The 22,246-nt window shown below is 36.0% G+C and overlaps 2 protein-coding genes across 4 annotated transcripts in view; one reads left to right on the forward strand and one right to left on the reverse strand.

The window, feature by feature from the left end:
• Positions 1-2,422: 2,422 nt before the first annotated feature.
• LOC115307921 (nucleolar protein 58-like) lies at positions 2,423-2,911 on the forward strand (the record flags this gene model as incomplete). Its single annotated transcript, XM_029964141.1, has 1 exon — positions 2,423-2,911. A coding segment is annotated over one exon (489 nt), but the record flags the coding sequence as incomplete, so codon positions are not given.
• Positions 2,912-6,451: 3,540 nt separating this feature from the next.
• The window catches only part of ATG2B (autophagy related 2B), a 46,682-nt gene continuing 30,887 nt past the window's right edge, over positions 6,452-22,246 (reverse strand). For 2 of the 3 annotated variants that reach the window (XM_029964340.1, XM_018082477.3), the window contains exons 28-42: positions 21,859-22,029; positions 21,242-21,383; positions 20,094-20,296; positions 18,897-19,123; positions 18,125-18,233; positions 17,176-17,370; positions 16,476-16,577; positions 14,993-15,071; positions 13,988-14,192; positions 12,931-13,000; positions 11,885-11,967; positions 11,360-11,481; positions 11,028-11,182; positions 9,837-9,986; positions 6,452-9,106 (exon numbers count right to left, since the gene is read on the reverse strand). In XM_029964340.1, the coding sequence (XP_029820200.1) occupies positions 8,876-9,106; positions 9,837-9,986; positions 11,028-11,182; positions 11,360-11,481; positions 11,885-11,967; positions 12,931-13,000; positions 13,988-14,192; positions 14,993-15,071; positions 16,476-16,577; positions 17,176-17,370; positions 18,125-18,233; positions 18,897-19,123; positions 20,094-20,296; positions 21,242-21,383; positions 21,859-22,029 (2,244 nt within the window). In that variant the 3' untranslated portion in view covers positions 6,452-8,875. The remainder of the gene's footprint in view (positions 9,107-9,836; positions 9,987-11,027; positions 11,183-11,359; positions 11,482-11,884; positions 11,968-12,930; positions 13,001-13,987; positions 14,193-14,992; positions 15,072-16,475; positions 16,578-17,175; positions 17,371-18,124; positions 18,234-18,896; positions 19,124-20,093; positions 20,297-21,241; positions 21,384-21,858; positions 22,030-22,246) is intronic. The other variant, XM_018082479.2, reaches the window with a different exon arrangement.

Raw genomic sequence — 22,246 nt, forward strand, 5'->3', positions numbered from 1 at the left:
AATAGTAAAGAATTTGAAGGAGTCTTCTCTTTCAGTTCTCCTCAAGTTCTCACTTTAGCCTTGCTATAAATAGGCAGGGACACAGTTTTTCAGTTCTACTATAGGCTTCTAGAGGATTTTTCAGCATCATTATGTTTATTTTCTTGTGCAATGCAGGATGGGAATAGATTTATATATTTATTTAAACAAGAATTAGACAAAAACTATTTGAATTTTGCAGTAAAAAAAAGGTGTACTGAGAAGTTGTTTTGCTTAGCTTTCTGTGACAGTTTAGACCTTCCCTGACTCACATCACAAATTGGCTGAAATAGTATCTCCTCAGAAAGGGAAAGGAGTGTTAGCAGTATGTTACAGAAAGGAAGGAAGGAAGTTGTGTGCCTGTCAGTCCCTGCACCTGATGGCCCTGCCCCAGGACCCACTGCAGAAAGCGCTCAGGGTTGGTTCCCCAAAACACAAGGGATGCTCAGAAAGGCTCTTTTCCTACCAACAGAGAAAGACACTGAGTGTGCTTTGGAAACAAACATCTCCATCCTTCATCAGGATGGCTTAATGCTTACACCCAGGGCTTCCTCCTCAGCTCTGCAGGTTCTGTTCAGGCAGGTGAACTCACTTCACTGTCCTTTTTCTACATTAACTTTGCTGCAGACACGAGTTTTGCAAAAGCAACAAGTGTTAAGAGCTATTAATCAGCAACACAAAGAGGATTCCAATGAACCCATTTGTATAGCTATCCCTAAAATGTGTACTGAGGAAGAAAAAAAAAAACAAACCTCAAACATTTTTCAAGTCTTCAGTGTTACTCTGTTTGCATGGCAAGTTTTAAATTCAACTGATTGCCCCTGGGGTAGCAGTATTGATCAAGTAATTCAGACACAAGAGCACTAACAGCAAATCTCAGGGGTGGCAGAAATAACAATACTACTCAACTTTATTCATCAACCTTCCTGGACTTTTCTCTTAAACCACTGTTGGGGTTTCATGCTTAATAGGAAGCAGCATCAGTAAAAATTCAGGTTGAGGACAACAAGGAAAGATGGTTATGATGAAAATTGCATTTGAAAACCTTCTCTCTTAACGTCAGTGTGGATTTTTGCATTAAATAATACGAGAGGCTTAGGGCAACAATGTAGTGGCATCAATGGCTAATGTAGTAGGACACACTCCTATGTAATTGCCTCCTGTCATTTCTGCAATGCCTGTGGGATATTGCGAAGAGACAGAGCCCAGTTTACAGCCCCATGACAACAGATCTTCTCAAACTTGGAGGTAATTTTTCTTTTTGAATGAATTGTCAAACTCCATTGTATTAACAAATATACCTGGAGGTGTATCACTATTGGTCAGGAAAAGGAAAAAGGGGCCTCCTGCCAATAGTTTACAGCACTTAGGAGAGAACAGTAGCAAAAAGAGAAAGCCATGCTCTGGGACAATACTTTTGGCTGGTGTGAACAGAATTCAGCTATCAAGTAAGAGGATTTTCTCCAATGGAATTGGTATAATTGCTCCCCCTCGTTTACATTTGTTGAGTTTGGCCTGTGACTGTTCTGAGGAAAGTAAGCACTCAGAGAGAGAAGTGATGTGGAGAAAACAAAAAAGAGCAAACAGTATTACAACAAGGTATTAAACAGCTCTGAAAGGTCAAGAGAAAACAGACCTCAAGAGCATTACTGAAAGCCTCATGTTTAAAATAAATACTTTCAGTGCTCTAAAAGACACTTCTGCCACTGAGTACACAGGGAGAGGCCATAATGAAAGTGAATCATTTTAAGTTATTGAGTGATTCCAGGAAACATTTCAGATCTGTTAAACATTACTAAAAAGATAAATGATACCAGGAACTGTATTTCTCAGAAACTTGTATCTGTATAAAGAACGTGTTTATACAACTGGGCACTGTTATTTCCATCCTCTCTTGCCATACTTTGCTTTTCTATTACCTTTCCATCCAGAGTACTAAGGGTTGCATGCATCTTTATCAATCACTGCCAGGTCCATATGCTATCTGGTTTTCTGTCAGCAGCAATGGATCCAGATCTGTACAATACTCCTCATAGCAAAGCATACACCCAGGAATACCCTGCTATGGTCTTGCCAACACTCACAGTACACCCTGTGCCATTTCATCTTTTGTGGTTCAGCTCATCATGCCTGCCCCTGCCATTCAGCCAAGGACTGCCACAGTTGTGGAACTGTCAAACATCTCAAACTCACAATTTCTGTCACTTACAAGCAGCCATAAATCTCTCTCACACTGTGCTGTACACACAGTAGGAAGCATTTCCAAACTCAACAGACAGAAGAGGAGAAAGAAAGAAAAGACAGGAAAAGACAGGAAAGAAAGACAGGAAAAGACAGGAAAGAAAGACAGGAAAAGACAGGAAAGAAAGACAGGAAAAGACAGGAAAGAAAGACAGGAAAGAAAGACAGGAAAGAAAGACAGGAAAAGACAGGAAAGAAAGACAGGAAAGAAAGACAGGAAAGAAAGACAGGAAAAGACAGGAAAGAAAGACAGGAAAGAAAGACAGGAAAGAAAGACAGGGAAGAAAGACGGGGAAGAAAGACGGGGAAGAAAGACGGGAAAGAAAGACGGGAAAGAAAGACGGGAAAGAAAGACGGGAAAGAAAGACGGGAAAGAAAGACGGGAAAGAAAGACGGGAAAGAAAGACGGGAAAGAAAGACGGGAAAGAAAGACGGGAAAGAAAGACGGGAAAGAAAGAACGGGAAAAAGAAAGACGGGAAAGAAAGAACGGGAAAAGAAAGACGGGAAAGAAAGACGGGAAAGAAAGAACGGGAAAGAAAGACGGGAAGGAAAGAACGGGAAGAAAGACGGGAAAGAAAGACGGAAAGAAAAGACGGAAAAGAAAAGACCGGGAAGAAAAGACGGGAAAGAAAGACGGAAGAAAGACCGTGAAAGAAAGACGGGAAAGAAAGACGGGAAAGAAAGACGGGAAAGAAAGACGGGAAAGAAAGACGGGAAAGAAAGACGGGAAAGAAAGACGGGAAAGAAAGACGGGAAAGAAAGACAGGAAAAGAAAGGAAAAGACAGGAAAAGACAGGAAAAGAAAGGAAAAGAAGGAAAAGAAAGAAGTGCTGGGAGATTCATGCAGTTGTTGGAGCCACCAACAAATCTTCAGTACCAAACAACTGCCAAGTGTTGAAGTCTAAAGGTGCAAGTTAAAGCTTTCTAATGGATATAGTGCCTACTTATCTTTGTGCCCATGGGCTACAATGGACCAAGCTCCATTTTATTGAGTATACACCCCCATATCGCCAAAACTTGCCTCCTGCTCAAACAGGTACACATCTCTTCTCCTCCCTAGAGGCTTCCTTCCACTCTTTGGCCTGCAAGAGCCAAGTTTAACATTCATGTTCCTAGTAAAGAATGAAATCAACAACAGAGCAAATAAGAGCCTGAGAACTTCACTACAGATAACTATTTCACAAATTCTCTTGACAAACATCTAAGAAGCTTGGACTGCTTCCTTGCCTGTGGGGTCATGAATACTTCATGGCTGCCCTTCAGTAAGCTCTGCTTTCATCTAATCAGTCTGTTTCAGAACAAAACATCTCTGAAACTTCAATTTCTCTCACAAAAAGGTAGCTTTATGAAATCTTTTATAATCTCTGATAATACAAGATGGTTTAAAACACTATTTCCCAGAAACATGAATTGGCAAAAAAAAAAATCCCATTATTTAATACCACATTTCAAAGGTTGCTAGCAAAAATCATTTACGAGGGAAAAAAAAAAAGGAATGCTTGAGCCTCAGTCATGCTCAATTAGGAGTGGAGTTCAAGGACACCAACTCATGTTGCTCCAGGTTGGTATGTCTTACTGGTGGCTTTCCATAAATTCTCAGCTGGAGTGTCATCAGCTGTGGCCTTATTCTCCTTTGCTAGTCTGGGGCAAGATTAGAATTATCCTTGGTATGCCTCAGTATTGCAAAGAGAAAGAACTTTACCACTTCCTTTAATCCACGTGAGGTCTTGCTTAAAAAAAAAAGGCAGGGAGGGAAGAAGAGATACACAGGATGGGAGTCAGCTTCCTTCTTAAACGAAGGGTTACTGTTTGACAGAATAGTTATCCAGGCCTTATACAGTGACCACCCCTCATCCCCCAGAATGTTACATCATTACAAAACACAGCAGAAAATTATTTACACTTGTCACATTATTCAGGGTCCTGGCACTGGCACCAGCATTTAATACCGCCCAGTACTCAGATCTCTTTTCAGATGCTTGTACCTTAACATATGTGAAATGGGTATTAGAGAAGCATCCTGAAAGACATTTATTATTTTGCATCCTTCACAGAGTTTGGAAGCTAATAAAGCTTTAAAAATCTCCACTGAATGCAGAAATAAGATATACTTTCTTAGTAAATAAATGTGGCAACAGGCCTATGGGGGCACAATATCTGATCATACAGGTAAAGAGCACTTTGCTGGTGCAGAGCAGAGGTGGTTTCAGGTTATATCAGCCAGCTTAATACATTTCCTACGTTTTGACCTCCATGCAATTTTAAAGCTTTCCTTTTTTAATCAGTATAATTTTTTTTTTTTTGAGGTACAACAGTCAGGTAGATAAAAAGTTTTAAGTTAATTCAAGTATTTTGGGAGACTGTTTTCTGGGTCAGTTATATTCACAGGTAGAGAAAACCAACTCAAGGAACAAATTCAGATATTTATTTATGTATTGTTACAAATTTGCGGGTTTTTTTTTTCCATTAAATGTATTTAACAGACAACCTATTTGCACTCAGGCCTTTCGGCATTTTAATAAGCTAAAATATACACTTTTGGTGCCATATAAATTATGGTTAAAAATAATTCTCAAGGACATACTGAGGGGACAAGAACTTTAAGCAAAATAACTCAAGTTGAAATAGTCAATTCCCTTCAACAGTGGTTTCTATTTCATGAGATTATATTCTTTACACTAGCAAACTATATACAAACAATACAACAAAACTACTGTAAGTGCAAAAATGTAAAAAATATACACAAACATATACACAAACTGCTGTGTTTCTGTCTGAGCTACCTTACTATTAAGAAATCCAGTACAAATGCATGATTTGTATTTATGTATTTAACTTGTAGTATCTAATATTTAATTGTAAACAAGATTCAGCATGTAGAGCAACTTAAAACAGTTGTCAGAAGCTTAAATCATGAGGCCTGGAGACTGAAGAACTGTGCACATTAGGAACCAAACCGAAATACATACTCATACCTTTTCTGACCTATACTGCTGAAGCATTTAGGGTATGCAAAAAATTTAGAAATATTTAACTACTCCAAACAAATTCTTGAATTTCATTGTTTTACAAAATGCATACATTTCAATATTTAAAGTAAAATCATTATCACATTTACAGGTGTATGGATCATGTTCAGTAAGAGTGTTTTGTTCATAACCATCGAATAGGTTTTTGGTTTATTAAAAAACCTTTCTTGGCAACTCAGTTAAGGAACTCTAAATGAAAGCAAGCAATGGATGTTCACAATCAAACAATTAGTGAGCAAATGGTCACATCCCTTAAGCACAGATGAATTCACTGGGGACTGACCAGTGAGTCACTGATGATACTTATCATTAGGCAAGTATGTGTAGGATACACTGCATTGCTGAAAACCTACAGGATTTAGAAACCATGAACAGATATTGGAAAGAAAATGGAAGCTGCCTTTGCATGGATGTGATGATTTGCTGCCATGAGTCACTGCTAAGATTCTTAGTAAGGATGTTTTTTTGTTTGTTTGTTGTCAAAAGATGGTTGTCTTTTTTTCAGGTACTTCCCAGGCACTCACTGATGTATTACTTGAAGCACCTGGACACTTAAGAAAAGCCAGGATGACAGTTCTGTCTATCAGGACGGTATTGGACTAAGTAACAGTAGTAGCAGTAGTAGTGTTAGTCAGTTCAACATCAGAGAATGTGGAGAGAATTAAACATTGACTGTGTCAGTTTACAGCCTCTACAAATATGAGGTGTCCGTATCTATAGCAACTCGTTTCAGTGGAAAATTCAAGTACAACAATATTTTCACAAATCTCCTCATGCTAACGGAGAATACAGTAACATATCCATAGGCTTCCATTTCCAGGAAATATGTCAAGAGTCAAATCTCATTTTGTGTATTTTCTAAGTGCTTGAAAATTTACAGCATTGAGGAGAACATTTGACGAATTCCTTCTCATACATGATGCTTTTTGATTTAAAACACAAGCCAATCCATACAAGACATTCTGAAAACTAGTTTGATGTAAAGACTAGTTTAACAAGTTTTGTGAGCTTTTAGGTTTTTTTAAACATTTCAAACACTGCAACAATGCAGAATACACACCCTAAAATTAAAAAACTGCTTGTAAAAATAAAATGTTGGAAAAAAATTTAGAATCGATTTCACTGAAAAGGCTCAATAAAGTGCAAGCAGTAAATGAGAGGGTTTACATAGTGAAAAGTGAAGTTTAATAAATTCATACAATCTGTATTGCTGACAATGAGAGACACGCTATAAAAATGTTTTACTTGACACCATGCCCTCATATAAAAATATATTCTAATTGCCTTGCAGTACAATCAATTGACAGAATTGAAAATTAAAAGAACACTGAAATGCCACTGCTCCTTCTCAGCAATGTCAAAAAGGAAGAAAATATGTAGAGTTATACTATTGCAGTGTACTCTAACTGGATGAACTGGACTAGCTGAAATTACATAGTATGGTAATTGCAAATGAAAAAGATGCATTGCTACTTACTTGCATTGACTCCTCACCACTTCTTGAGAAGGTATTCAGGAGGTGCCACATTGCAAACATGGAACTCATTCCTGTGCAAAAATTCTCACACTTTGAGCTCTCACTAAAGCAGAGCTCTCTACTTACTGGACAAAAGTATGCACTGCAGCAAGCATTTTTACATCAAAAAATACTTCATGTCATTAAATCTGCAGGTCTTCATCCTCTCAAAAGTATCTCCTCCTGCTTGCAGCAAGTCTTTTAACTGAAATAACCAGGTCTTCAAAGTGTATCACAACTTAGACAATTCCAGCAATTGGAAACAAACCTTTGTAATATCACCTGACACCCAATGAAGGAATTTGCTTTTAACTGGAACTTTTTTTTATGAAAAATAATAAAGCATACTGCAAAAGTCTTCCCAGCAGAGGGGACATTTTCAAATCCTTTACCCTCCAGGCAGATTCTTTGGTGTTCAGGAATAAGGAGTATAGTATCAGCATGAACAAGCAACAATTATTTTCCTTCATACACTCCTGTTTGTCATGCTATTGGCAGATATTAAATAAAAGAGAGGTAAACTACTTCTTCTTTACCCTTAGAGACTGAAGTCTGATCAATAGCATTTGATGTCTCCCTTTCAGTGGAGATTTTCCACATGGCATATAGGCAGAATTTCCACTTATTATTAGCACAGGACTATGACAAACTTACATCCTGGCTAGTCATTCGAAGTTTAACCTGTTGAAATTCAAAGTGAGTATTTTTGTATTGAAAAGAGTCTTTACTTTTTAGCCTCCAGTTTTTGCTAATATAAGATAAAAGAAGTTAATTATTGCACAGCTAGTGCCAAGCCTTTTAACTGCCCCAAAATGGTGCAATGTCAGGTGCTTAATAAAGCTCTGTGGAGACCCTGGTCACCTACTAAATACTAAATAATGTCAGTACCAACTTTGATTCTTGAAGTTTTGCTGTCCTTTTTTTAAATCCTCTCACCCATTCCAAGTTCCAATTAAACGTCCCCCAATACTCATTTCCAAATAACTGACACACAATCTAAATTAAAAATATCTTGTGAGAGCTGCAGCTTTGCAACAATATGAACTTTAAACAAAAGCAGAGTATTAAAATAAAGTCTGTATAGCCTTTTAACTATGAAATCATGAAATAATTCATTTTTACTTATGATTTTTCATTCTTATAAAAAACTGTTGGCCACAATTAAAATCAACTCCTGTTTTCTTGAAGAACACGTATTTTTAGCATTGTAGTTAGTATAACAGAAGACAAAAAATGTTTTAACATATAATGAGTTTAAATAAATTTAAGACACTTTTCTGTAGGATCATCATCAAATGATGCTCTTTTCAATAATTTGTGTAAGCTTCTAAACCACATAAAGGATAATGCACATTACATTTTATTCACACTATAAAAAAAGCACAATATACAGGCCATATCTTTTAAAGTGCAACACAACAGAACATTTCTGCAACATTCAGGTTCTTCAAAACCCACAAAAGTAGGTATTTAATATTTAGGACCAAATCCTGTTTGGAGGTGTATCAACACTGAATCTAAACTCTGAATGGTTATCAATCTTGTCCTTGCTGTAAGTGCCACGCTAAAAGCGATGCTTATGACCACTAAACAGTATTATCTTATCTGCTTCCATATTACACAGCCTTCATGTCACATGTCCACAATGAAGGTTTTTATTCTTTAGTCAGTGAAGAGCATCTGCAGAGCCCTTTATTGAAGACAGTTCTTTGACTATGCTCAGAAAACTTCTTTAAAGTCCACTTAGCTTCACCATATAGGCTACTGTTTCAGATGTTAAATGTACCAAGAAAAATATGGTAAATGGAACAGAGCAAGCATGTCTCTGAGTTGGCAGCGCATGCTTCACTACGTTTGGCACTATCTACCAAATGTATTGGTAACACAGTATGAGCACGTACCAATTTGCTTTTCACCTCATAAATATTTTTGGTTGGATGTTTTGTGAATAACAGTTGAAAACCTCATTTGTTCCTGAGATGAGCATGACAAAAAGTGAGCTCCATCTAAAGCTGCCAACAGGACATTCCTCCAGCCTTGCTACCTGTGTGCTGAGCCAGATTTACAATCTCAATCCTCCCCAAGGCGCCACTTCTGAGACTCTTCTTGACGCACATCTGGCCTGATCTGGTTTCTCATTCCACCTAGAACATTTGAGGTTGCCTCTGTTGCAACAATGAAAGGTTTCACCACAGTTGGTGGGATTTGGCGGAGGACTCCTCCTACTGCTCCAGTTACTCCTCTGTTTTCATGCTCACGAGCAGCAGTCTCATAGATGGTTTGGGCTGTGTCCGTAATACCCTTTGAGAAATAAAAAGAAATCAGTTACACTGAAAAAGAAAAAGCAATCTCTCCTAATTTTAGGGAAATTTTAAACTGCTCAGTATTTCTCATCTTGGTGATTTGTATTATAGCTGTAGTACAACTAGACTGATACAAATATGATTTAGTTGTTCTTCTGTGAACTCAGAGATGTAAGTATTTCATCTGACTTCCAGTGGCACATGTTGTGCATATGGGAAAAAGCTGTGGGGTACTGTGGGCTATTAAAAAATCACGGAGTTCACTAGAAACTCAGCTGAGACCTTACTTCATAGACACCATACCATGTGTAACTAAAAGTACAGTACAAAAATACAATAAAAACAGGTCAGCATTCTAATTTATAACACGCTGTAAAAGCTTTCACTTCTTTTAAATCCAGCATTATGATTAAACTCTACCTCAGAATTAACAGTAACTCCAAAGGGAGGAGGAAGGGGGTGGGCAGGAAGTAAGGACGGATGATACAGTGCAGGAAATCAAGTTTACAGGATTTACAATAGTTGTAAACCATCACAGCTGTAGAGCACTCACGTCCTATTCACATTTATCTGCACGATATCTTAGTTTACTTCTGCTTTTTCCATGCAAGGTTTCTGTTGGTTTAAGTTTACTGATGAAGACAGTCTTGTTCAAAACCTAAATCCTCTTCTTTATTTGGTCAGCTTAAACTAGCATCTGTTAATCTGTTAGTCACTTTTGCACTCACCTCTTTTACGACACTGTAGGCTTTGGCTACACCTTCCCGTAGGTCTACTGGCTGATGAGCTAAACGATGGCGAGGGAATCGCTTGATCTTTTTTGCTTCAATAAAGGTAGGCCCTGGTGATACCATGTCATATGCAGTTTCTGCAGCTGCCTGAAGATCAGGAGCAAATGCAAACCATGTAAGAAGTCTTATGGTACCCAACTGCAAATTTAAACTACTAATAGGATGATATCATTGAAATAAAACAATTCTTATTCCACAAATAATACTCATTTACATAAGATTAGGGTTTTGTATAAGAACTTCTGGAATGGGTGTGGCTGTAACTATACATTAAGTTCCACAATGAAAGAATGAATGTTGTGGGTTTAGGTGGGTTTTCTCCCCTTCTAATTTTTGTCTCTTCAAAGGCATCCTCTAATCTGCATGAAATGCTCAAGACAGAAACCGAACATTTGATCAATGGTACATATTTCTTACAAACACACAAGAACACATATAATCCCATTCGTGAGTAACACCACTTTTTTTTTTACTATATATATTCAAGCTTAAGCACGTACACAATTTTTGCAAAATCAGGTGGTAAAAGTGTATTTTCATTATGTATTTTACATTAAGGAACATAAATTTATTAACTCTTTAATCCAAGATTACCTTGGGATTAAATCCAGAAAATTTTATAGACTTTGTGTACATCAACACAAATAGTACTGGGTTTAGGTTTTGGGGTTTTTTTCCTTTGTTGGTTTTGTGGGGTTTTTTTGTTTTGTTTTAAATATGCACAGATAAGCTGAGATTTTTAGAAAAGGCAAGAATCTATTACTGGAAAATACATGTGTGAAGAACTCATCTTTATCAATATAAATGATCTTCTAGTGAAGCTGAAAATTTTAGTATTAAACTGTACATTGTAATACATCAAAGTCATAAGAAACATGTAGCAGCTTGGGTGTTCAGCAGTATTTTAACAGTTTTCCAACTATTGCATTTGATGCCATAGTTCTCACCTCACAGATTGATGCAAACTCTGCCCAGTCCCTGCTTTCCTATTTATACAGTTGCATTTTTTTCCTTTTAAATACATACTCCCAACCTTAAATTTACAGCATTAAGATTCTAGTTTAATATAGAGCACTTACTAGGAGCATTTCTCATTTTATGTCTAACTTCAGAAGTAATACACTGTACCTGTATAGTCTGAACCATTCTGTTTGTCAGCTCCAGTGCTGCCATTGCAGTGGAAGTACCAAAAGAAGCTGCTCCTCTTTGAAAGCCCCTGACGATACGTCCGTCCTTCCGGTACTGCTCTATCGGCAACCACACCAAGTCCTTCAGACCTTGGACTGAAAGTGAAGACAGAACACCACAGTCAGAAAGTTCTCTTAAACAAGCAGAATGCCTCGAAAAGAAGTGAAAACAAGGGTCAACATGGTTTGTGGTGAGCTTTTTAGTGGGGAGAGGTGTTGTCTGGTTTTTAAGAAAACTGTCATGCGTCTGAGAAGAAATAAGATTTAACTTACCTAACTGCACTAGAGAATGCATAGGTCCTACTCCTCCCAAAATTCCTGGTAGCTGGTTTTTCTTTATATCATTAAGCCATTCACTGATGGCATAGGAGAACAATTTATCCACACCTAACAAACTAAAATAAATAAAATTATTATTTTTTTTAAACATACAATTCTCAACAAGATAAATGCATTCATTAGTCACTGAAGTAAAAGATGGCATTTAAACAAAAGAAAAGCTTTTTCAAGTGTCATCTTTTGACACTTCAAGATATCTCTTGAAGATATCTCTTGAAGTGTGCTATCACCAAGACTAGCACATATATTAAATACTGTTCTGAATTAGATGTTATTCTTGAATAACATCATCATCGAAAAAAAAACGAGACTCAAGAAATATTTGTAAAGTCAAAAAGCATCGTGGATTTCAAAGTACATCTTAACAGAAAATTTGCTTTGCATTTGTTATGTTCAGTTATTCACTACAAACTTGTTCAATTTGCATAGCAATGTTCATCTACATTTCAATAAACTTACCCGTGTCTGTAACAAAGTCTCTTCAGCTTTAATTCTGAGCAGTTCAACTGAGCAAGCCCAATAAGAATCCCAGCCAATGTTCCCTGTAAGTGAAATATTTTATTGTCACATGAATTTACTTAACCTGTTCAACTCGTGAGGAATAATTTGACCATCTCCACTCTTACTTGTAGGTATTTCTGTCCAAACAGATTCTCCCCCAGTCTTCCAAAAGCTACTTGTTACAGTGCTACAAATCACGTTACCTGAAAACTTCCAAGAGATGAAATTTGACTTAACCTGCTACTCTAAGAAAAACATCTGGATACAAGACAGCTTCTTCAGAAATAATAAGCCATAATAAGTTATGTAAACATAGCTCTGGCTTTAGTATGTTCCAGGCATTCTAAAGCTACTATATTTCACAGTTTGATTTCTGAGAGCTGGGCAAATTGAAGAATTTGCTGCTTTCACTCTTCCATATTTTCTTACTGATTTGCTGTGTCAAAGCACAATTCTGGTTGTGCAAACAGGATTTTTTGATATCTGTTTCTAAACGCAGTATAACAACCAACGCATATTTTAAGAAGAACTATGAACATTTTTTTGTATTTATAACAGATTCTGCCATTGCTTCTGAGGCCCACATGTTACTAGACTGCAAGGAAAGGAAACAAAGAGAAAAAAATGACATTTTATTCTGGCATTAATGAGAAAAAAAAAAGTGTAGAATTCTCATATCAGACAATGGAATCATCCTTTGAGGGGCACTGCAGCAATGTACTCTGATTTCAAGCCAATCATTGAGTTCATAAATGTGGCATGCAAGTTCCATTTGGAGTTAATCAGATCTGGAGGATCCACCCCTTAGGTTTCAAATTAAGAGTGCAACAAGGTTAAGCTTTATTGAAACTAATGAGAAGAAAAAAAAAGTGTTCTGTATTTGTCTTGATCACATCAATAATGACTAGGGAGCATAAAAATACACCCCCACTCATGGGGGTCGGGGAAAAACAAAACAAACAACATCAAATTTTTGTTCTGTAGCATCAGCATTATATACAAACCTGATCCATTGATACATGTTTGCCATGGTAATCAAGCCGTATTGGAACTTCTGATGTGAAACGAAATTCCCTGCAAAGTGAAAAGAAAATTTCATAGTGAGATACATGAAAAGGAAATAAAATCACTTATCCTTCCAAAAGAAACTCCTGGTTTCACATCCTCCTGGAATAGAATGTCATAGTCTTTTCTGTAAGCCATAAATCCTCTAGTTACTGTGTTGGTACTTCAGAATAAATGTACAAAATACAGTGGCAAATTCAGCTTTTCTTGGTTTATTAACATCTAGTTCAGATTAGCATTTGTAATAAATTTAACAGTCCTGCAGGAGTGCTACTAATCCTGCAAGTGAACATCTTTCCTCAATTTTCACAGCACAACATTCAGTTAAAAACAAACAAACAAAAAAAACCCATAAAATGATGGCTCTGTAGGCAAAATTTAGTCCTGCAACAGGAACTTAATAAAAAATTCTCCTGGTGATGTATATGATGAACTAGAACCACAGCCATGCTCTTACAATTTGGCTCTGCATTGCTTACTAAAGCACACATCTGTTGTTCAAGGCACTTACAATCTGAATACACGTGAAAAAACTTTTGCATAACAAGTTACGATTTTCACAGTCACTTCCTACTCAGGACTACATTAGAGTTTATCTTGTGATATTTTAATCTTATACCTCACCTCTTCCCTGATATCCTTTTCCTTTATATACTTTCATCTCTGGTTATATTAGATTTATTTTATATTGTTAGATGTAAGAATATAAACAATGCTCTTTTTATTTATTTGTAAAACATCTCATTACTGGTTCTCTACATAGCAGCACTTTAATTAATTTTTATTTCTTTGTGCACAGTAGTATTCAAAAGTTAATAAAAGTCATTAGTTACTGTCCTGTGATAGAAATAAATACATCTGATTGCCACACCCAGTCAATGAACAAACAAAAAAATGCACCTTTGCCCTAAGGTCTGTATAGTTTATCATCACCTTTCCTTAAAACATTCAGCAGAACAGCTGTGTGTCACTGGAAATTTTGTAACGAAAGTTTACCTGAAAAATACTGGCTGATCACTGTATGACGTCGATTCTTGTGAGAAATTATCATCATCTCCATTAACCACATCCATAGAGTCAATGCTACCATTTTCATTTGCTTGCTTGTGTGATGAGAAAGAAATGACTGGACTCGGTTCCTTAAGGCTGCTGACGTGCCTGGGCAAACTACACGTAACTTCAGCACCAGGAGACTTTTTAACTAGGATAAGAAGTTACACACAGTAAACTGACTCACATTTTCCACAGAAAGATTGCATTTACACCATTAACTGTGTCCTTAGCAAGTTCAAATGCTTATTAGCAGGACAATATTTAGACTTTTAGTTATTAACCAAAATTATTTCATGCAGCTTAAGACAAGATTGATGCATCAGCATAAACAATCCCTTTGGTTTTAATGGCAGTATTGCAGAGCACTTCATTACCTATGCATTTCAGTATGACACCTCAGCAGAAATAGGTAAAGTGTAGCTGCTAACAAATGCACAAATATAGTCAATAGTGGAAATATGCTTTTCAGTATGTTCTGCTTTTGCATCAGATGTTGTAGTTGATTAGAAGTACTCCTTTAGCTGCATACATACAGCATTTAATACCTCTTTCATAAAATAGTATGTCTATCTAATAGTTTGAAGTTGTGTAACATAGAGTTCAGTATTATAAATAAGCAGCACACTGTATTTGTTTTATTTAATAATTACATCATATTATATGCACAATTCTCAGTTTTTTTCAGAAGCTCTTATTAAATATGCTCCAATTTCAGTGAAACCTTTTATACAATTGAGATCCCAGGTGTTGAAGACCTTTGTTGATAATTATAAAATATGAAGCTAAAATACCCAAAGATTCTGTGTTCCAAAAAATCAGTAATTCATGTTAGTGCTCAAACCCCAACACAAGTTTTTATACACACAAGATTCACATGTGAATTTATAGAACATGTACCCACATTAAGGGAGAACAAAGATACACTTGCTAGATTTTTGAAAAGCATACCTTCAGGATCTGGAGTAACTAAGAGTTCTACTTCTGTAGAAAGGCTAGTGAAAAAGTCCTTCAGGAAAAACAAGGCATCCTAATGACAAAAAATAAAATACAATCAGATTAAAATAAATACAAAGATCTAATTCTCTAAAAATATTATCTATTATTCCAGCTCTATTTCCACACGGCCATGAAACAAAACACATTTCTTCTTTTTGATCCTTTAACACATGCAGAAATCACATAAAATCTAGGACAGAAACCAGGAAGATCCTCTGGCCACTGCCCGCTGCTACATATAACATGATTTCATGATCAATCTAGCTCTGTCTTAAAAATCCAGGGTTGTTTTCATCACTCCTAGTGTAATTTTGGAGACTGTTCCAGAACCCAGATGCTTTAATGGTTACAACATTTTCTCTCATTTCCAATAAAAGGGTATTTAAGTACACTTTATATTCTTTTCTAATACTGTCAAAGTCAGTCAAATCATTACAGATCACCACTGCTTCATTAAAAGTCATTAATATCTGTGGTGTTAATGTTCTAAAGTTACTACATCCCATTTTCTTCTTCTGACATATGCATCACACTGGTGCCTTATTCATCCTGTCATTAATGATCTGGACTTTGTTTTCCATTTTTGTTTCCAACTGATAAGAAAGACAGATTAAGTAGTAATGACAAGTATTTCTAATATGACTGCATGCAGCCTGCCCCATGCTTCCAAATGAGCTGTGGTTAATTTCACAGAAGTTGTAAAGGTGAATTCTGTTCATGGTACAAAAGATAAAAGGCTTTAACGAGCACCCAAGAGGGAACACATTTCCTCACTAGATGGCAGTATTTCCAAGCTATTTTTTCTGGATGAAATTATTGCAAACTAGACAGAGTTCAATTTTTCTAATAGCAGCATGAAAACCTCGTCTCTAACGTATATTGACAGAAAGAGAAAGTAGATGTGGAACTCCTAAATTAATACTCAAAACCCAAACATCTCTCTGAAGACGACAAATTAAGCAAGAAATGCCTCAACAAAGAGTAATATGCACTTTATATTTGCATGCCCAAACATATGTACCTTCCTTACTGCTTTAAAAAAAAATCCAAATGTTTCTTGAGTACATCAAAAATACTTTGAACAAAGGTTTGCTAAGGAAAGTAAAACAATTTCTGTTCTTCCTGCCACTGCAGTTGACAGCAAGACCAAAGCCTTCAGAGTAAAGACACGTTTCTTGAGTGTCAAGTGCCCTTGACTAAAATGTTGTGAACCACTTCTGGTTTAATGATTAACGTTTTCAATTAAAAACAATGAAGCCACTTCATGAACAAAGCCAGATGATTCAAGAATAAGTACACGATTTTTAAAAGCCATGATTCCAAAACCTTTGAGGTTATCAGAAGTCTCAGGAGGAAAACTTATTGAATAAACAGCCTTGTCTACAGATATTCTAAGTTTTTAAATTAAAAACCAAAAATGGACCCCAAAACCAACCTGGTCAATATTGAGGCGAAGTGGCATTAGGGAAACACGTAAACAACATTCCTGTGGGGATCTGCCAGACTCTGGACGGACATGTAATGCTTTAACTGTTAACTGAAAAAAAATAATAAACAGAAGCACTTACATTCACAATTATTAAATCTCAGAACACTAACTAGGAAAAATATTTGATGCAAAACCTCTGTACTTATCTGATTATAACTGCTAATATTATTAGCAATTATAAAGCTAGTATTGAATAAAAACTTACTATGAATGTAATAAAAATTAGAGGAACCCCCCCCAAAAAAGTAATAAATCCTTTATAGAACTAGTAAGACTTCAGTATACCATAAAACTACAACACTGTATGTGTAGTGAAGTCTCATCATACTCATACAAGCGGACATTTGTTCAAAACCAAATTGTGAAAACTACCAAAAGTTGTCCTGCAAATCTACTTTTTTTAACTGACAGAATCTCAACAACATGAATACCTGACAAGCTACCATTCAAACTCACTTTTGAATCAGTTTTAATATCCATAAAGAGTCAAGCAAACTATCAACAAATTATATTACTTCAGTGTTCCATGAACTCATGCTTTTTCTTGTGCAAGATTTCTAAGAAGAGTACATAACCCCCACGATGACAGTTCAACCACTGTAAATGTAAAAAATTAACATATTTCTAACATGTTTCATAACTGTACCATGTTTGAATGTGCTTTTCTGGGCATCTCCTTACTGCAGTAGAGATAGAGAAATTTATTCATCTGTGATGTAGCTAAGCGATCTCTAATCTCCAGGTCTTGAACAATAAAAACCTGTCGGGACACTGGCTGCTCCAACAGACAGGATTCACCTTCTGCACCACATGGAGGGTACACCTCGTGCTGGAATTTCACCTTTTACAACAGAAAGAAAACCAGCATCATCAGTTTCAGTGAAAAAGAGCATTTAACAGCAGAATACTATTTAAAAAAACAAACAAAACAGAAAACCACACCATACATAGGAACTTTAATAGCTGTCTACTGTTTTAAATCTACAGGAATAATATTGGGATTTCTGAAAACTATTCAGCTTTTTACATGTAGCAGGAGAAATCTTCCAATTTCTAGCTGTGTATATATTCATATTCTAGGATGCAAATCCAAGCCAAAATGAAGAGTCAGTATAAGACAATGAACGAGTTTCACTTTTTGTTTTAACATTGACTTTGCTTTTTCCTCTCAATCCTAACATCCATCTTACTTCACAGTGAAGCCAGTATCAGGCAATCCTGCAATTCTTGAATCCTGCACCCTCTACACTTCGGAAAGTAAGGTTTCTTCCCTGCCAATTGACTTCTCAAGTGGTTTCTTGCAGTCTTATTTCCTTTTTCTTTACTCACTTTTGGTTATAATAAACAAAAACATTAAGAATATTAGAATAGATATCCTTCATCTTTAGAAACAAGTTTATTCAGCTAGTAAATGCTATGCTAGAAGAGTAAATACATCTTTTGTTACACAAATTCTACCTTCATCATCTTCCAAGTGATTGCTTAGATTTAGATACTGTTGAAAGAAATCCTACTGAACTCTAATGGAAAACTTATCAAAGGAATGTAACATTCACACACAAAGAGTCATGGCTGAAGCTGTTTCTGTCATTCACCTTGCTTAACTGTATTTCCATTAGGAAGTCAGGGTTTCTTCCTCTTCCCCCACATGCTGTATTCCGCCCATGCCTTGTTGGTGTATGAGAAGGAGAACTATGGGGACTTCTGGGGAAATAAAAAGAAAAAATACACTTTTGCAGATTAAAGTTATCTCACTGTTAATCTAGAACTAAATGCAATGGATGTAACTTATTAGTACTTTAATGGCTTTCAAAAAAACCCACTGAAATTGTGTTACTGTTAAACAAATAATTTCTTTCTGCTCTTCAAGTAATGCATACTTAAGCAGAATGCTACGTGTATGTGTCCCCCCAAATTACATTTAGAGAACATTTTCTTAATTTTGGTTGTGATAATTTTAATAACTCTTTACCTTATATGACACCTGGTAGACCTGACTCTTATGCTCCTTAAGCCCTGATCTCTTTAGGAAAATTTGACTTCTAATATTACCGAAAAAAAAAATCCATCCCTCCACCACACCCTCCCCCCAAAAAAAAAAATCAGCAAACCCAAACCCCAAACCCAGCTTGTCCAGGTTAAGACATGGGAAAAATACACTCTGGTGTGTGGAGTTAAACTGAAGAAGATTCTAGATGATCTTTAAGGTCCCTTCCAAGCCAAACCATTCTGTGATTGACTCCTTGTGAGAAGGGAGCAAAGAAGCAAGCAAGGGACATTGAGATTTAACAGTGAGATTACTCCAAATTAAAAGAAAATCAAGTCTTTTTAAGGGTTCTAATCTACAGAATTACATGAAACACTTACATGAAACTTTTAGCTGGTGATGTTGGTGGTGCAGTCCCAAAATCCCTTCCACCATAAAGATGCCAAATAAGAGATATTTCCTTTACAACATAGCGTACCAGAGGAACAGGAAAATGCAGAGGAGCTTTGCTTGTATCTGTTTTTTTAACAGGTTGGCTGAAATGATTTTCCTTTATGGTAATTGCATCATCAACCATTATTTTTATAACTGGTTCTTCCTCTTTTTCCTAATTAAAAAAAAAAGTGTATAGCGTTGGGAAGATGAAATCTGCTTTCTTTATTGAGATGCCTAATTCTTTCCTATGAAAAGAAAAGCTATTCTGTATTGTCTTCTAAAGCTTATCCAACACATAATTGTTTTAGGAACGTTTCTTATAAAGTAAAGACAAAAGCATATGAAAAAAACCTAGAAACTGAGAGGTAGTTAAAAACAGCAACAACAAAAAAACCCAAACCAAAACAAAAAAATTCCCCACTCAAACTGTAAAGGAAACAAAGTACTAATTGAAAGCAAACAAAAAAACCCACAGAAGAGCCCAGGCTACCATACTAGCACTTTTGGAAACAAACAAGTTCAAACATAACTGGGAAAATACAGCTCCTAATCAGGGATCCAGGAACTACTTCTGTCTATTAAGATGAGCACAACCAGAAATACCATGAACAACATGAACACTGTGCAGAGGACGGACATCAGTGTAAAGCAACACACAAGCTTTTCTCTGAGCTTTGGCAAGGATCTTAGGTCCTTAAAAATACTGAAAGCTTAGACTATGAGAGAAATGAATAAAAGATTAGAAGATGTGCAAACTACTATTTTGCTAAATACTGGGTTTTGCCTAAAACATTTTTTCCTAACTGTGTCATTACTGTAAGTCAAAATGGCAATGATAAAACATGACTAAAATGTAGGAAAACTGCCAATACAGTTTAATGTAACATTCAGATCAGAGAACAATGACATAGTGCTGAGATATAGAAAAATCGTATCTATCTGAAAATACTTATTCCTTGCAGTAACAATGCAGAGTTCCTTTCAAACAGAAAAACTATTTTTCTGCTAGTTTGCCCATTGATAAAAAACATCACTAAGTATCACAGAAATCTATGAAATCTATTTTGTCTAAGTCTTAGATAGGCTTTTCTCTAATTCAGTTTATATATGGACTATTTTTAGTAATTTTCAAAGGATCTTACAGCAACAGCAACTTTGGGTGCAAAAAGAATGCAGAAATCATCACTTTCTGCTGGAACATCTCCCATGGCCTCATTTATGAGGTGATGAGTGAACGAAGCATAAGTGGGACTTGAATCTTGTGAGACATTTCCACTTTCATCTGGAAACAGGAAGAGATCTGAGCAAGATGGTTCCTGAGTGTGAGATCTGTCATCCAAAACTCCTGAGAGTTGAAGAAGGGTGGAGAAAAAAAACGTTTCAGTGGAAAAATCCTTACAAAATATGAAAATTATTTAAGAATTAACAAACATTTCTTAGCTTCAATTACATCAAGGAAATTTGGTTATTATATCTTGAATCACTTCCTACTATAAATAAAATACAATTTTCAAAATTCATCCAGTATACAATTGAAAGTGATTACAATATAATCATAACTAGTTACTAGCAGAGATGAACTGAGAAAAGATAGGAAAATTATTTGCAAAAACCCCCCACAGATACAAAACCCCAAAACCTGCCAAACATAGATCAAGCATTTTTATGTCCAAGTTTCTCATTCTGGTAGTAAGACCACAGCATCAATAACTTTCAGTACTACAGTGACTGTTCACCTTCCACCATCAAAAAGACCAGACATCACAGAAATAATGACATACCCTATTTGCAGTACAAAATCCTTAGCAAATTTAAATCTGAATTACACTCTAGCCATGATACAGGAGCCATAACCCTGTGATAAAATCAACCTATCTTGTTCTATCTGCTAATGGAAAGAATTCCTCACAGTCAAAAGTTCTTCCTGTGACTCAGAAATGTACCATCTTCCTGGACTACCTTCATACACACAAGAGAGGTCGTTGAATCCTCCACATTGCAGTATGACATATAAACTTACACCTAATGCTAACTTACAGTCTTACAGAATTTGGAGTCTTGACAGATTCCTTCCCTGCTGCTTTGGTATCCCAGTAATGTGTATTTGACAAGATTCTGCATTACTGTTATTAAAAGCAAGAATCTGTTTCATAGTTTGAAAACTTCAGACATCATACGTATCTGCTCCCATTCTTACTGCACCATCTCTACGTACACAAAACTTTCAAGGCCACTTTCTTTCCAAAAAGGTTGTACTTTGTGTGTACTTATGCCTTTAGAGGATTCTTACCATTAGATTCTGGTTTCATGGCAGAAGCAGTCTGTTGAGTCTCAATTTCTTCCATTGCATCACTCATCAAATCCCGTAGAATCTGTTGCTCTGATTCAGCGAGGACTGGTCCATGGGAAGATGGTTGGCTAAAGGTCTCTACCTGTAGGAGAGGAGTTACATCTGAAAGACAACTGCAATGTTGTGTTGAAAAAGACTTTGCTAGAAAAAGCTTGATTCACAGCTCTTAAACTGTGAGAAGAAACATCTTTACTTGATAAATAATCAAGTACTTTGAAACACCAAGCTAGATAATTCATAGAGTAGGTTAGAACATTCTGGTTCAGGATATTTAGATAATGAGAGTACCTGGACAGCTCATATATGTCCTAGAATTTCATTCTTTAGAAAAGAATAAAGTACAACAGGTAAACAGTACAAAACATTTTAAAATATTCAGGGACCAAAGTAGAAAAAAAAATACATTATTTTACTCTTAAATATATTTTAAATTAGATACAATCTGTTAATTTCTTCACAGGAAATCTCATATTATTTGGAAATAGAATAGGGATTAAAATTAAAACATATTACCAAGAAGCACAAAGTTAAGTTGATATTATTTTGCCGTGTTATACCTTCATTTTTGGCTTGCTAACTCCACGTTTAACCTCTGTCTTAGCAGGTGGATGTAAATCACCATAACTTGCAATATATTGTATGAGATTCATTAGTGCAGCACACGAATCAGAGCAGGTACGAATATGGATCACATCGCTGGAACAGTGCAGCTCAAAACGTGGTTTGGTCTAGATAGCAACAACAAAAAGGTAAGAATGCACTTCAGATTCCCTAAAAATAGCACCTTTACACAGTTGTTTTTAAATTAATTTACTTAACTAGGCAAAAAGGATTTAAAAGAAATAGCAAAATGAAGGAAAGTTTTTCAGTTTATTTTTAAGTATAATAAGGTAATTTTCAATCACAATCTCTCATGGAGATTTTACATTTTACTTTGTCTATGAT

This window comes from Manacus vitellinus, unplaced genomic scaffold, assembly GCF_001715985.3.
Source record: "Manacus vitellinus isolate BGI_N305 unplaced genomic scaffold, ASM171598v3 scaffold_6_pilon, whole genome shotgun sequence".
Classification (NCBI taxonomy): domain Eukaryota; kingdom Metazoa; phylum Chordata; class Aves; order Passeriformes; family Pipridae; genus Manacus; species Manacus vitellinus.